The following is a 14507-nucleotide window of genomic DNA, read 5'->3' as shown; positions in this document are numbered from 1 at the left end:
CCGGTATAACACGCCCCTCCGGTGTGACACGCCCCCAGAACTGACATCACACCAGGAAGGAGCCCATACAGTCTAGCATGTGTAATGGCGTCTTCTCTTCCTGCCTTTGCTGTCAGAACACGCCCCCCCGGTATAACACGCCCCCCGGTATGACACACCCCCAGAAATGACATCACACCAGGAAGGAGCCCATACAGTCTAGCATGTGTAATGGCGTCTTCTCTTCCTGCCTTTGCTGTCAGTACACGCCCCCTCCGGTATAACACGCCCCTCCGGTGTGACACGCCCCCAGAACTGACATCACACCAGGAAGGAGCCCATACAGTCTAGCATGTGTAATGGCGTCTTCTCTTCCTGCCTTTGCTGTCAGAACACGCCCCCCCGGTATAACACGCCCCCCGGTATGACACACCCCCAGAAATGACATCACACCTGGAAGGAGCCAATACAGTCTAGCATTTACCGTTTTTGCATCCAGGCAGCGCAACAATAATGTGAAGATCCACGCAGGTCAGTGTCACCTGTGGGTCCGGGGGTGTGTGTGTATTGGGAGTGTGACTGAGCCTAGACACTTGGGTTGACGTCACTTAGCTGCAGAGTTTGCAGACAGCTGTTAAGCGCTAATTTCTTTATAGACGTTTATAGCAGAGCTGCGGGATTGTCTGTGATGGGACTGTCCCTTTAAATATGTTAATTATATGTTAATTAGCTTAATTTAAATATTGATGCTTTGTTTTTTTTCTGGAACAGGGGTCACTACTGTTTGTGCATTAGCAGACTGATCGTAATTGTCTGTAGGCATTATTATTATCGTCGTCATCGTTATTTATCACTATTTTTATTTAGTGCTATATTATTTTAAATTTCATCACATTAATTGGTAGATTATAATTTAGCTTTTTTATCACTATATTATTTATCATATTATTATTTATCATTATTAATCACATTTTATTATTGTAGTTTTATTACTACAATTATTTTTGGCTTTATTAATATTTTATTGCTATTTATTACTAATTATTACTATTGCTATGATTATTATTGTCACTGTTGTTTTTCTTATCATTATTACTACTATTATTCAGTTATTATTGCTATTAAGTATTATGTGTTATTACTATTCTTACTATTCTGATTGGTTCCTGTAATTGTGAAGGGTTTTGGGGGAAATCTCCTGTCACCCCCCCCTTGGAGCTGCTCTGCGTTGCAAACACCGGGGACGTTGCAGCCATTGCTGGTCCTTGTGTAATAACGGAGAAGGATCCGCGACATTTCAGACAGTCGTTCTCCAGCCTGCGGCGTATAAACTAGCGGCAGAAGGTAGAATCCCCTTTCTTCTGCATTACCCCCCATTGATATACCTACGTATTGATTGCATTACAGGGGTTTTCCAGCTCTGTTCTCTTCCACATCGGAGGTAACGGGTGCTGGAATGATCATCCGGTATCGTGCACGCCTCTCGGCAGCTACGTGCGTTGGTTACATTACTGGCAATACTCCAATGCAAAAGTTATCAGTGCTGGACAACCCCTTTAAATGTACAGTTTACATTCTTCCTTTTGGTATCTACAATCTTCTTGGCCCTCTGGCAGTGGACTAACCAACACACTGCATTATAGGAGTCTTAGAGGGGTTGTCCACTATTAGATATTAATCCACCAATATCAGATTATTGTGATCCGGCACATTCATTAATCAACTGTTTATGGCTCCGGTGTCTACAGAGATACACAGCGTACAGAGGCGGACATTGCAGCTCCATGCACTCCATTGAGATGCAGTACCCGAGAATGACCATTACACAGTGTACGGCGCTGTGCTGCTCTGGCTGCCTACACTTTTTACATCCGTCCGCTACTGAAGCTGTAGACAGCTGATCGTGCGGGTGCCGAGTGTGTGATCCTGCAGGATCTGATACTGATCACCTGTCGTAGAGATAGGGAATGATAGCGTATCCAAACAGTTTATTTCCAATACTCTTAATTATGTACATGGGTTTTTAATTATTTGGTTTTTTTCTTTATTTCTGCTTTATATTTCAGGCGTTGGGGTCTCATGTCTTTTCTGAAATCCCAGATTACTCCTTTAACTAGACATCTATCTTTGCTTTGATTGAGGATTTAAGATATTTGACGCTTACGAAATGACCATACAGGTGAGAAATTAATAGTCGTGATTTATAATAATAAGAATCTGTATTTATATAGCGCCAATATATTCCGCAGCGCTTTACAGTTTAACAGTTTCAATACACAAGTCATAAGTAACAACGTTAACAATACAACAATTAAAGCAAAATTAGACAACCCTGCTTGAGAGAGCTTACAATCTACAATGAGGTGGGGGAGATACAAAGTACAGGTTTGTATTTACAATGAAGGTCCAGCCACCTTGAGGGAGTGAGGGATGGATGGAGATAGTGAATGGGCTTCACATGCACACTTACACATAGAATGACTTTGATTAATGAATGTGATAGGCCGCTCTGAACAAATGAGTTTTGAGAGATCGCCTAAAACTATGCAAATAGTGGATAGTCGTAATTTCTTGGGGTAGAGCAATCCAAAGGATTGGCGCAGTGCGGGAGAAATCTTGGGAGTGGGAGGTACGGATTAGGCTAGTTTCACATTAGCGTTTACGGCCGCAGTGTCGGGCTGCGCACGGCTGCCGCTAAGCCCCGCCCCCTGCCGCACCTCCGCCGGTAGCTCCGCCCACGGACGCACGACGCTGCATGTGTCCTGCGTCGCCTATCTTTAGCACTGGGGACGCAGGCCGTGCGCAGTATGCGTTTGGCGGCGCATGCGTTCTTTTGACGCTGCGCCGACCAGCGCCAAATGCAACAGGTTGCAATTTGGTGCGCTTGGTGCAGCATCAAAAGGACGCATGCGCCGCCAAACGCATACTGCGCACGGCCTGCGTCCCCAGTGCTAAAGATAGGGGACGCAGGACACATGCAGCGTCATGCTTCCATAGGCGGAGCTACCAGCAGAGGCGTGGCAGGGGGCGGGGCTTAGCGGCAGCCGTGCGCAGCCCGACACTGCGGCCGTAAACGCTAATGTGAAACTAGCCTTAGTACGGAGGTTAGTCGAAAGTCATTTGCAGAGCGCAGCGCTCAGGCCGATAGACAGAAATGAGGGAGAAAATGTAGGGGGGTGACGCACTGTGGAGAGCTTTGTGGGTGAGAACAAGTACTTTGAATTGGATCCTATAATGAATGGGCAGCCAGTGTAACAATTGACGAAGAGCGGACGCGTCCCGAGTACTGATTAGCCAGATGGATGACCCTAGCTGCTGCATTAAGGATGGACTGGAGAGGGGAAAGTCGAGTAACCGGGAGACCAATTAAGGCCGGGGTCACACTGGCGAGGAATACGGCCGAGTGAGAGGCGCTAAAAGCACGCATTAGACACGGACCAATGATTCTCTATGGGGTTCCTCGCACCAGCCGTATATTTCTCAACCGTATTCTACGGTCCGTGCCAATCGCAGCATGCTGCGATTGTCAGCGTACTACGGCCGTAATACGCCAATGCAAGTCTATGGGTGCGCAAAAAATACGGATTACACACGGACCACACATGTGACTAGCGAGAAATACGCACCCGGTGTCTTTTAGCAAAGCCGGCAATTCAGTGCGCTATACAGTAAACTCATACTGTCAGGTTTAATAAAGAAACGAAAGAATAGATATAGACACATAGAATACACACATATATATATATATATATATATATATATATATATATATATATATATATATATATATATATATATACAGTTTATATATATATATATATATATATATATATATATATATATATATATGCATTCTATGAGTCTATATCTATTCTTTGGTTTCTGTTATAAACCCTGTCATAGGGCTCCATTATATGTCCATTTTGCAAGTCTGCGAGAAAATCTCGCCATACGGATGCCATACTGATTACATACGGATGCTGACATGCGCAAAATACGCGACCACACCTTGATTACGGATGACATACGGAGCACTGTTTAGGGGCCATTCTTCCGTATTACGCATGTAAAATACTGACCGTATTTTGCGCAGGTTAGTGTGACTCCAGCCTAATAGAGCACTGCAGTAGTCCAGGCGGGAGTGGATCAAGGCGACAGTGAGGGTTTTTGTGGTTTCCATGGTGAGAAAAGGGCGGATTCTAGCAATGTTCTTTAGGTGTAAGCGGCAAGAGCGGGCAAAAGATTGCATGTGGGATGTGAAGGAGAGATTGGTGTCAAACATAACACCCAGACAGCGCGCCTGCTGCCGGGGTGTTATTATGGTGCCACCCATGGAGAGAGAAATGTCAGGTTTAAGGCTCATTCACACGTCAGTATTTGGTCAGTATTTTGCATCAGTGTTTGTATGCCAAAGCCAGGAATGGAACTTACCAAGAAAAAAATATAATTGAAAGACTGATGTCTGTTCTTTATTTTGGAGACACTCCTGGTTTTGGCATACAAATACTGATAAAATACTGATCAAAAATACTGATGTGTGAAAGAGGCCTTAGGGAGGTTAGTAGATGGCGAGAGCAGAATCCGCTTACTGTAGTTGATGTGGAACTGAATAAAGGACTACTGCACGATCTGACATTGGAGACAAAAAAAACTCCTCAAAAAAAACTCCTTCAGTCACCAAGGAACATGCAGCACAGGTCCTGCTCTGATTAATAGGACCTGCGCATGACACTTGTTACGTGTTGATCAGTTCCTCCTGTAGCTGACCCTGTCAGCATGCAGCTGGGTGCATGTCACAATTAGGCTGCGGCATATATATGCTCAACTCCCAGCTTATAGATTGGTTTGGGTTTGCCTAACCTTGTTATTACTGATGGATGTACATAAACGTCCTGATGTGTGTACTGCTTCAGGTTGCACATATACTTTTAACTCCTCAAATGCCACAATAAAAACTGACCACAGCATTTAAAGGGTTTGACAATGGGAAACACTATTTACATCAGCCCATCGACATTCCTGCTACGGGTTGCCACAGCCATGTTCAAAGGCCTGTAGATCCTTCAGAAAGCGGAGCCGTGCAGTAGAACACTGACAGGCCAAATAATGTTTTTAAGTGTTAAAAATAAATAAAAAATTAAGACAAAAAACACCAATTTCTCCTTCGTCTCATTGGGGGACACAGGTACTGTGGGTGTATGCTACCGCCATCTGGAGGCTGACACTAAGTAAACAACACAAGGTTGGACCCTCCCCCCGATTACGGGTGGAAACCAGTTTTATGCTTAGTGTCTTTGGAGGCACACATGTCTGGGTTGCTCCAGACTTCTTTTTTTTTTTTTTTTTCTTTCTTTTTCCCATGAAGATAAGACAGGAGCGATGGACCCTATTGAAAGGGTCCGATCTCCCCGAACCAACAACGGGCGAGCACGTGTTGAGTATCGTCTCCACGTATCCTTTCCCGCACCGTGGGACATATCTGGGCCATTTTCCCCAGACTTTTTTTTTTTTTTGCTATGAAGATTAGACAGGGTCAACGGATCCTATTGAAAGAGTCCGATTTCCCCAAACCATCAACGGGCGAACACGTGCGAGTGTCCCTCCACGTATCCTCTCCCGCGACGTGGGACATGATGCCGGACTTAGCCATATACACCCCTAGGTATGGAAACCATGGGCTTGTACAGAGGCGTAAGACTAGTCCGTGCGGCCCCCTCTGCTCCACCAACGCTAGACGGCGGTGCTGCAAGTCGGCGGACAGTCCCTCTCCTCAGCCCTGGAAGGAGGACGGAGCTTGGGTGCCTGCACCGTCCCGGATTTACCCCCCTTTCCCCCTGTACCTGATCGGAGAAGGCAGACGGTATGGATGGGATGGCCAGGGAGGGCCCTGCGGCGTCCAGAGGGCCGGAGCCCTTTTCTTCAGGCATTCAGCAGAGGCTGACAGAAGTCCCGGCATAGGCCCCTTCTTCTTCCCTTCCCTTTCCCGGCCCCCCTCTCCCCACAGCAGTCCTCACAGTAACGTTGCTGCAGCGGTGGCGGCGGAGCGGAGCCTGTGCCTGGCGCCGGTAGACGCTGGCCCTGGCCTTAGTATGCGGTGCCCGGCCCGCCCGCCGCCACCCCCGTCACGGGCGGACACCAGAAATCCAGCCCGCGGCTTCGGCTGGTGGTAGGCCACGGCCGGGAGTCCTGGCTCGACGTCACTTCCGGCGGCCCGCCCTCCGGAGCCTGGGCGGACGCTGGATAAACTGAGGCCCCGGTTTCGCTTCAGGGTTGGCCGCGACCAGGAAATAACGGTCGGCCCGCCCTCAGCAGGACTGTGCAGCAGGAGAGGACGTGTGGGGGACACAGGACAGGGTAAGTGCGGTCCCGTCTGTGTGAGGCCACGCAGCAAAGGTGCTCCCTCCAACCCCTAGCAGGGCAGCATTGAGACCGGGCGGATTCAATATGGCTGGGAGAGGGAAGATGCAGACATTCCTATACGCCGCATGTATCGCCTGTAGGGCCTCATTTCCGCGGGCGCAGAGCAATAAACTATGTGAGGTCTGCGACTCCGAACGCACCCAGGATCCCTCCCCTGCGACCGAGCCCAGGGATTTAAATCCTCCGGAATGGGCCTTATCGCTGTCACAGTCTAGGCATTGCTTACAAAGGCGATCGAGTCTCTTCACACCCCAGATAGGGGCAAGGATAGTGCCTCGCTGATCTGGGAGGGGTCCTCCACCTCACAAGAGCCTCTGGTCTGCAGGGGCCGCTCTCATTCCAGGCAGGTGCAAAGGAAACGAACCCACAGGGTGTCTCCCGGCCCATCCGGTGCCTCGGCATCTGTGAGTTCGGCATCACGCTCGCCTTCACCAGTTGTCGGGAGCGGGCTGAGTTCATTTTTTGACTCAGACGAGCCGCTGGACCTAGATACCCCGGTGTGTCGGGAAACAATTGACAGCCTCATCGATGCTGTTAATCAGACTCTGGTGGTTGAGGATGAAGTCACCTTGGCGTCAGGCCATAAGGTATCCTTCAAGCGGACTAAGCGACCGCATAGAGTGTTTGGCTCTCACCCAGAGTTTGAGGACATAGTGCAGCGTCACAGGGAACGACCGGATAGGCGTTTCTCGGGCCAGAAGACGATAGTCGAGATATCCATTTGCCCCGGAGCTCTGTAAAAAATGGGCGGAATCCCCAGTGGTAGATCCACCAGTGTCACGCTTAGCCTCGAAATCCGTGTTATCTGTACCTTGTGGTTCTTCTATTAAGGACCCCACTGATCGGCTCATAGAAAGTTTGGCTCGCTCAGTCTTTGAAGCATCAGGATCATCACTCTCTCCCTCGTTCGTGGCAACGTGGGTAGCCAAGGCCATGATGTCATGGTCAGAGTCATTGAACAAGGTCTTGCAGGATAGAGACCTGCCTACAGAGGTATCAGAGATCGCGAGTCAAATCACTATGGCTGGTGACTACTTAACCAACGTTTCCTTGGATGCGGCCAATTGTGCGGCGCTCGCAGCCGCAAATGCGGTAGCCATTAGGAGGGCCCTATGGTTAAGGACATGGCAGGCCGATTCTATTTCCAAGAAGTTGTTAACTTCCCTGCCTTATCAGGGTGGCCGCCTGTTCGGGGAGAAATTAGACCAGCTCATCTCCGATGCTACGGGGGGAAAGAGCAGCTTCCTTCCGCAACAAAGGGCCAAGCAGCCGTTTCGCCAAGCTCAGGCACGGTTTCGGGCCTTTCGCAACCCCGGGTGGACGGCAGCAGCCAGCTCTGCCGCTCCAGGTCGCTCCAACCAGGATAGGGAGCGACAGGTCTCATATAGAACCAACCCATTAGGGGGAATGCGTGCTCGCCAGCCGAGGGCGAGGGGAGCCAGGGCCCAGAGACCCTCAGCCAAATGACTCAGAACACTTTTTAGGCGACATCAGCAGAGTAGGCGGCCGCCTGCTCTGCTTTCTCCAGGTCTGGGTCACGATAGCACACGACTCATGGGTGGCGGAACTGGTGTCCGCAGGATACAAGATAGTTTTTCAAATTTCCCCCAAAACGACTTCCCAAAGTGGAGCCCCGAGCAAAGGCGTTGCTAGGGGCCATCAACTGACTCCAGCGCAACGGAGTCATTGTTCCCGTATCAGAGCACGAGAAGGGGCAGGGTTTTTATTCCAATCTGTTCGCGGTCACCAAAAAGAACGGGACAGTCAGGCCGGTTTTGGACTTGAAGCTCCTGAACAAGTTCATCAGGATCAAACATTTCCGAATGGGGTCTCTCCGTTCAGTTATATCGGCCATGGGCCAAGGAGAATTCTTGGCCTCGATCGACATCCAGGATGCCTACCTGCACATCCCCATTTTTCCTCCGCATCAAAAGTTTCTGCGGTTCGCCATCAATGGCCGACATTTCCAGTTTGCAGCACTGCCCTTCGGGCTAGCCACCGCTCCCAGAGTGTTCACAAAGGTGATGGCAGTCGTGATGGCTGTCTTACACTCTCAGGGCATAGCCGTCTTACCATACCTAGATGACCTCTTGGTGAAGGGCACCTCGTTTCGGGCATGCGAGGAGAATGTCAGCATCTCGCTGGATACCCTCTCCCGCTTAGGATGGTTGGTCAACAAAAAACAATCATCCCTTGTCCCAGCCCAGAGGATTTCTTTTTTAGGGATGATTTTCGACACCTCCCGAGGGTTGGCAATTCTCCCTCAGGACAAAGCTCTAGCGCTTCGGCAAGGAGTCCAGAAGCTTCCACAGCCAGTCCCGCACACCATTCGGTTTGGGATTCCGTTTGCCCAATTTCATCTTCGTCCCCTACAGCACGCCCTCTTGTCAGCCTGGGACAAGAACCCATTCACGCTCGATCATCAGTGCCGGCTATCCTCGCAGGTCAGACAGTCACTAGAGTGGTGGACGACCACGTCCTCCCTTCTGCAGGGTAAACCCTTTCCCCCAGATCACTGGATAGTGGTCACAACCGACACCAGCCTTCTTGGCTGGGGAGCAGTTTTTCGCCACCACACCAACCAGGGACGATGGTCCCCGCAGGAGGCACGCCTCTCGATCAACTTGTTGGAAATACGAGCGGTCCGGCTGGCACTGCAACATTTTCCGCACCTTCTAGCAGGACATCCCGTCCGGATTCAATCGGACAACGCCACAACGGTGGCTTACGTAAATCATCAAGGAGGCACGAGAAGCAGAGCAACCATGCGCGAGGTGGGACAGGTGCTTCAGTGGGCCGAGAGGAACCATTCAGTAATATCGGCAGTCCATATCCCGGGCGTGGAAAATTGGGCGGCGGACTTCCTCAGCCGACAGGGGGTCACGTCGGGGGAATGGTCTCTACACCCCGAGGTCTTCCAGCAGATTTGCCAACGGTGGGGAACACCGGATGTGGATCTGATGGCCTCCAGAGTGAACGCCAAAGTGCCCGTGTTCGTTGCCCGATCTCGGGACCCGCGAGCGATCGCCGTGGATGCGTTGGTTCTGCCATGGAACCAGTTTCACCTTCCATATTTGTTTCCCCCACTGCCACTACTCCCGAGGGTCATCAAGAAGATCAAGACAGAAGGGGTTCCAGCGATTCTGCTGGCCCCAGACTGGCCTCGTCGAGCGTGGTACGCAGATCTAGTCCAGCTACTCGCCGACATCCCATGGTGACTGCCAGAGTGCCCAGATCTACTGTCCCAGGGCCCGATCTTCCACCCAAACTCAGGGGCCATGTGTTTGATGGCATGGCCGTTGAATCTTAGATTCTGACCCAGGTGGGGTTTGGGCGCGAGGTGGTCGCTACAATGATTAGCTCCCGGAAGGCTACCTCGGCGAGAATTTACCATCATACCTGGAAAGTCTTCTTCGCTTGGTGTCAGGACCGTGGTTTTTCTCCACTGACATTTTCGATTCCCAACATCTTGGCCTTTCTCCAGTCAGGCCTAGACTCAGGTTTGGCCCCGAGCTCCCTTAGGAGACAGATATCGGCGTTTTCCATCCTGTTCCAGCGAAGAATCGCTACCAATATGCAGGTGAGGACTTTCATCCAGGGAGTCTCCCACTTGGTACCGCCCTATAGGCTGCCCCTGGACACCTGGGACCTTAATCTGGTCCTGAGTGTTCTGCAGGAAGTTCCTTTCGAACCACTTCAAGATGTTCCTTTGTCATACCCTTCCCGGAAAGTAGCATTCTTGGTAGCCATAACTTCCATTAGGCGAGTCTCTGAGTTGGCGGCCTTGTCCTGTCGAGCACCGTTTCTCACCTTCCACAAGGATAAGGTGGTGCTCAGACCAGCTCCCCCCTTTCTGCCGAAGGTCATATCCTCATTCCACGTTAATGAGGATATTGTCTTGCCCTCGTTTTGTCCAGCCCAGTACATTTGTGTGGAAAAAACTCTTCACACGTTAGACCTGGTGAGAGCACTCAGAAGGTACGTGGTGTGGACGGCACCCTTTCGTCAGACGGACACGCTGTTCGTGCTCCCCGAAGGGCGCAGGAAGGGACTTGCAGCCTCAAAATCGACCATAGCCAGATGGATTCATCTAACTATTCAGGAGGCCTACCGCATCAGGGGTGCGCCGGTCCCAGCAGGGATCAAAGCACACTCTACTCGGGCAGTGGGCGCCTCTTGGGCACCTCTTGGGCGCTTCGGCACCAGGCTTCGGTGGAACAGGTTTGCAAGGCAGCAACCTGGTCCAGCCTGCAGACGTTTACTAAACATTACAATGTCCATACTCAGGGTTCGTCATATGCGAGCCTAGGTAGAAGGATTCTCCAAGCAGCGGTGGCGCACCTTTAGGCAGGAGGTGCATGTAGCTCGGATTGATGAGTCAACTGCCCACCCAGGGACTGCTTTAGCACGTCCCACAGTACCTGTGTCCCCCAATGAGACGAAGGAGAAACATGGATTTTTGTGAGTACTCACCGTAAAATCCTTTTCTCCGAGACGCTCATTGGGGGACACAGCACCCACCCTGTTAGCCAAGTTGGCTCTGGTTTATTTAAATAATGTGCATTTTTTTGTTGATGTCAGGGTGGATCTTTTCCAGACATATTGTTTTCTGCATTAAGGCTGTTTTTTCGTTATTCTCCGACTGCTTTTGCACTAAACTGGTTTCCGCCCGTAATCAGGGCGAGGGTGTATGCGGTGGAGGAGGAGCTAACCTTGTGTTGTTTACTTAGTGTCAGCCTCCAGATGGCGGTAGCATACACCCACAGTACCTGTGTCCCCCAATGAGCGTCTTGGAGAAAAGGATTTTACGGTGAGTACTCACAAAAATCCATGTTTTATTAATAAAAAATGTTTTAGGAGGGTGTTAAGTCAGCTGAAAAAGTAGGCGCGGACTCCAGACTACCTATACTTTTGTTCCGGACCGTGCAGATTACCATCCAGCATAGGAGACTTATAAAAGATATTTTTTGGGATATGCAATGGAAGTTGGGAGCTTATATGCAGGGTGATGGATTGCGGTAATAGATGAGTTAAAGATGGTGGCTTTAGTTTATATTGGGAATATCTGGTGACAGAATCTATATAAAGATGGATCATGAATATCCTAGTACTGGACAACTCCTTTAAGTGGTTATTGCTGGGGCCTTCTGCTAATAATAATCTTACTATTTGCCTTTTGTTTTTATAGGGTCCGATTACTTTCCAAGACGTTGCAGCTTCCTTTACAGAAGAGCAGTGGGTGCTGCTGGAGGACTGGCAGAAGGAGATTTACAAGACCGTTATAAAAGAGATACATGAAGCTATAATCTCTCTCGGTGAGTCTGGAGGAGGCGATACTGGAGGTGGCGGGCGTATGTTCTGTACCACCATTTAGGTTGCAGGATCCGGTATTTTGCATATATACAGTAGGTACAGAAAATATTCAGACCGCTTTAAATTTTTCACTCTTTGTTTCATTGCAGCCATTTGGTAAATTCAGCAAAGTTCATTTTTTTCTCATTAATGTACACTCTGCACCCCATCTTGACTGAAAAAACAGAAATGTAGAAATTTTTTAAAATTTATTAAAAAAGAAAAACTGAAATATCACGTGGTCATAAGTATTCAGACCCTTTGCTCAGTATTGAGTAGAAGCATCCTTTTGAGCTAGTACAGCCATGAGTCTTCTTGGGAATAATGCAACAAGTTTTTCACACCTGGATTTGGGGATACGCTGCCATTCTTCCTTGCAGATCCTCTCCTGTTCCGTCAGGTTGGATGGTGAACGCAGGTGGACAGCCATTTTCAGGTCTTTACAGAGATGCTCAGTTGGGTTAAGGTCAGGGCTCTGGCTGGGCCAGTTAAGAATAGTCACATAGTTGTTCTGAAGCCACTCCTTTGTTATTTTAGCTGTGTGCTTAGGGTCATTGTCTTGTTGGAAGGTGAACCTTTGGCCAAGTCTGAGGTTCAGAGCACTCTGGAAGAGGTTTTCATCCAGGATATCTCTGTACTTGGCCGAATTCATGTTGCCTTCAATTGCAACCAGTCGTTCTCTCCCTGCAGCTGTGACAAACACCCCCATAACATGATGCTGCCACCACCTTGTTTCACTGTTGGGATTGTATTGGGCAGGTGATGAGCAGTGCCTGGTTTTCTCCACACATACCGCTTAGAAATATCACCAAAAAGGTCTATCTTCGTATAATCAGACCGGAGAATCTGGGAGTCATGTGCTTTTTTTTTTTTTAGCAAACTATGCGGGCTTTCATATGTCTTGCACTGAGGAAAGACTTCTGTCAGGCCACTGCCATAAAGGCCCAAATGGTGGAGGGCTGCAATGATGGTTGCCTTTGTGGAACTTTCTCCCATCTCCCTACTTTATCTGTGGAGCTCAGCCACAGTGATCTTGGGGCTCTTCTCCCACGATTGCGCATTTTGGCTGGACGGCCAGGTCTAGGAAGACTTCTGGTGGTCCCAAACTTCTTCCATTTAAGAATTATGGAGGCCACTGTGCTCTTGGGAACCTTGAGTATGGTAGAAATTCTTGTGTAACCTTTGCCAGATCTGTGTCTTGCCACAATTCTGCCTCTGAGCTCCTTTGGCCAGTTCCTTTGACCTCATGATTCTCATTTGGTCTGACATGCACTGTGAGGTCTTATATAGACAGGTGTGTGCCTGTACAAATCAATTTCTATCAGTTTAAGTAAACAGCTGGACTCCAATGAAGGAAAAACATCAATTATGGCATTTGTTATTTATTTTTTTATTTTTATTGCTTTTACCTTATGGGTTAATAAACTATATTGTTATTGTACTTTTACAGATGTTACGAAACAAAATGTCTTTATTTTTGCTACCATTTATTTCAGTCCCTTTACTTAACCTGCAATCATTTGTATTTATTTTTGTTTTAATTTCTGTAGTTTTGAAGGGAGAAAAAAGGGGGGAATTTAGTTTTTATATATTTCCTAAAACTTTTTTATTTTTTTAATTTTTACTTTTTTTTTGTAGTCTCATAGTATTGCAGCATAAAATGAAAATCTTGCTCTCCTGACGCTCCTTTTTAAGGAGCACTGACATAGCAGGCACAGAAGCCATGGTAACCCATCGATACCCCCACGACTATGACATGGGAGGCAAAAAATAGTAGAAAAGAACGGCACTCACCGGGTAGTGTAGTCAAGGCTTTATTGCTAAAGCATATCAGCGGGAGAACGGGTGCAAAAAGGAGATAGCAACGACGATCGTTTCGCGCTGCAAAGGCGCTTCCACAGGTTACCTGGCGTCGTTGCTATCTCCTTTTTGCACCCGTTCTCCCGCTGATATGCTTTAACAATAAAGCCTTGACTACTCTTCCCGGTGAGTGCCGTTCTTTTCTACTATTTTTTGTTATGTCACTTAGCTTATTTTCCATGAATGTGCACATAAGGGTAAATCAGTTGTATTGCCGGCTGCGTCTCTTTTACACACGTATGATGGTTCGCATTTGTGGACTATTGTGATGGTGCTCGCCTTCTATTTCTGGACTATGACATGGGTGGACAATGGGCACAGGGATCAGGAAGCCCCACTGGATGGCTTTCTTGAAATGCCACTGTCACAGATTGACTGAGGCTTTTAAGAATTTATCAGCAGCTATTGGAGCTCAGCTCCGATCTCTGCAGATGCCGAATGTGTAACACAGCCGCCATCTTTCTGGTATAATGCGGGCTCAGCTCCTGAACCTGCTCCATACTCAGGCAGCCAACATTTGGACACACCAGTACGACCAATGTCTAAAGGAGTTAATACAGTTGTCTTTGCAGGATACACTATCATTGATCCGGACGTTGTGTTCAGTGTTAGAAAACGAGATGAATCTTGTGTTCGTGTGGACGATCAGTCAGTAGAGAAGAATGCAGGCAATGGAGGTGAGCGGGTACTGGGGGTACTATGGCGGGCTCTAGTGTCTTGCTAGAAATCCATCGGGGCTGCTCATATGAAAGGAGGGTATTATGAAAAAAATTACAAAATGAGGTATAGGGACAACAGACATTTGCCAGTTTTTGTTTGTTTTTTTTTAAACAATAGTGCAGTCTCTTTCTGGTTGATAACAGGGAGCAGTAGATTGCATATATCCTATATATTGC

General features: G+C 48.5%; 1 protein-coding gene across 2 annotated transcripts in view; it reads left to right on the top strand.

Moving 5' to 3' along the window:
- Window positions 1–359: 359 nt before the first annotated feature.
- LOC141097958 (uncharacterized) overlaps window positions 360–14507 on the top strand; it is a 38820-nt gene continuing 24672 nt past the window's right edge. Inside the window, exons 1-5 of one of the 2 annotated variants that reach the window (XM_073585508.1) lie at window positions 372–510; window positions 1160–1323; window positions 2046–2158; window positions 11588–11714; window positions 14184–14288. In XM_073585508.1, coding sequence (XP_073441609.1) covers window positions 2147–2158; window positions 11588–11714; window positions 14184–14288 — 244 coding nt within the window. In that variant the 5' untranslated portion in view covers window positions 372–510; window positions 1160–1323; window positions 2046–2146. Of the gene's footprint in view, window positions 511–1159; window positions 1324–2045; window positions 2159–11587; window positions 11715–14183; window positions 14289–14507 lie in introns of both variants that reach the window. The other variant, XM_073585507.1, reaches the window with a different exon arrangement.

This window comes from Dendrobates tinctorius, unplaced genomic scaffold (assembly GCF_039654945.1).
Source record: "Dendrobates tinctorius isolate UK_male_01 unplaced genomic scaffold, ASM3965494v1 ptg000086l, whole genome shotgun sequence".
NCBI classification, from domain to species: domain Eukaryota; kingdom Metazoa; phylum Chordata; class Amphibia; order Anura; family Dendrobatidae; genus Dendrobates; species Dendrobates tinctorius.
This window is presented reverse-complemented; position numbering and strand designations above follow the sequence as displayed.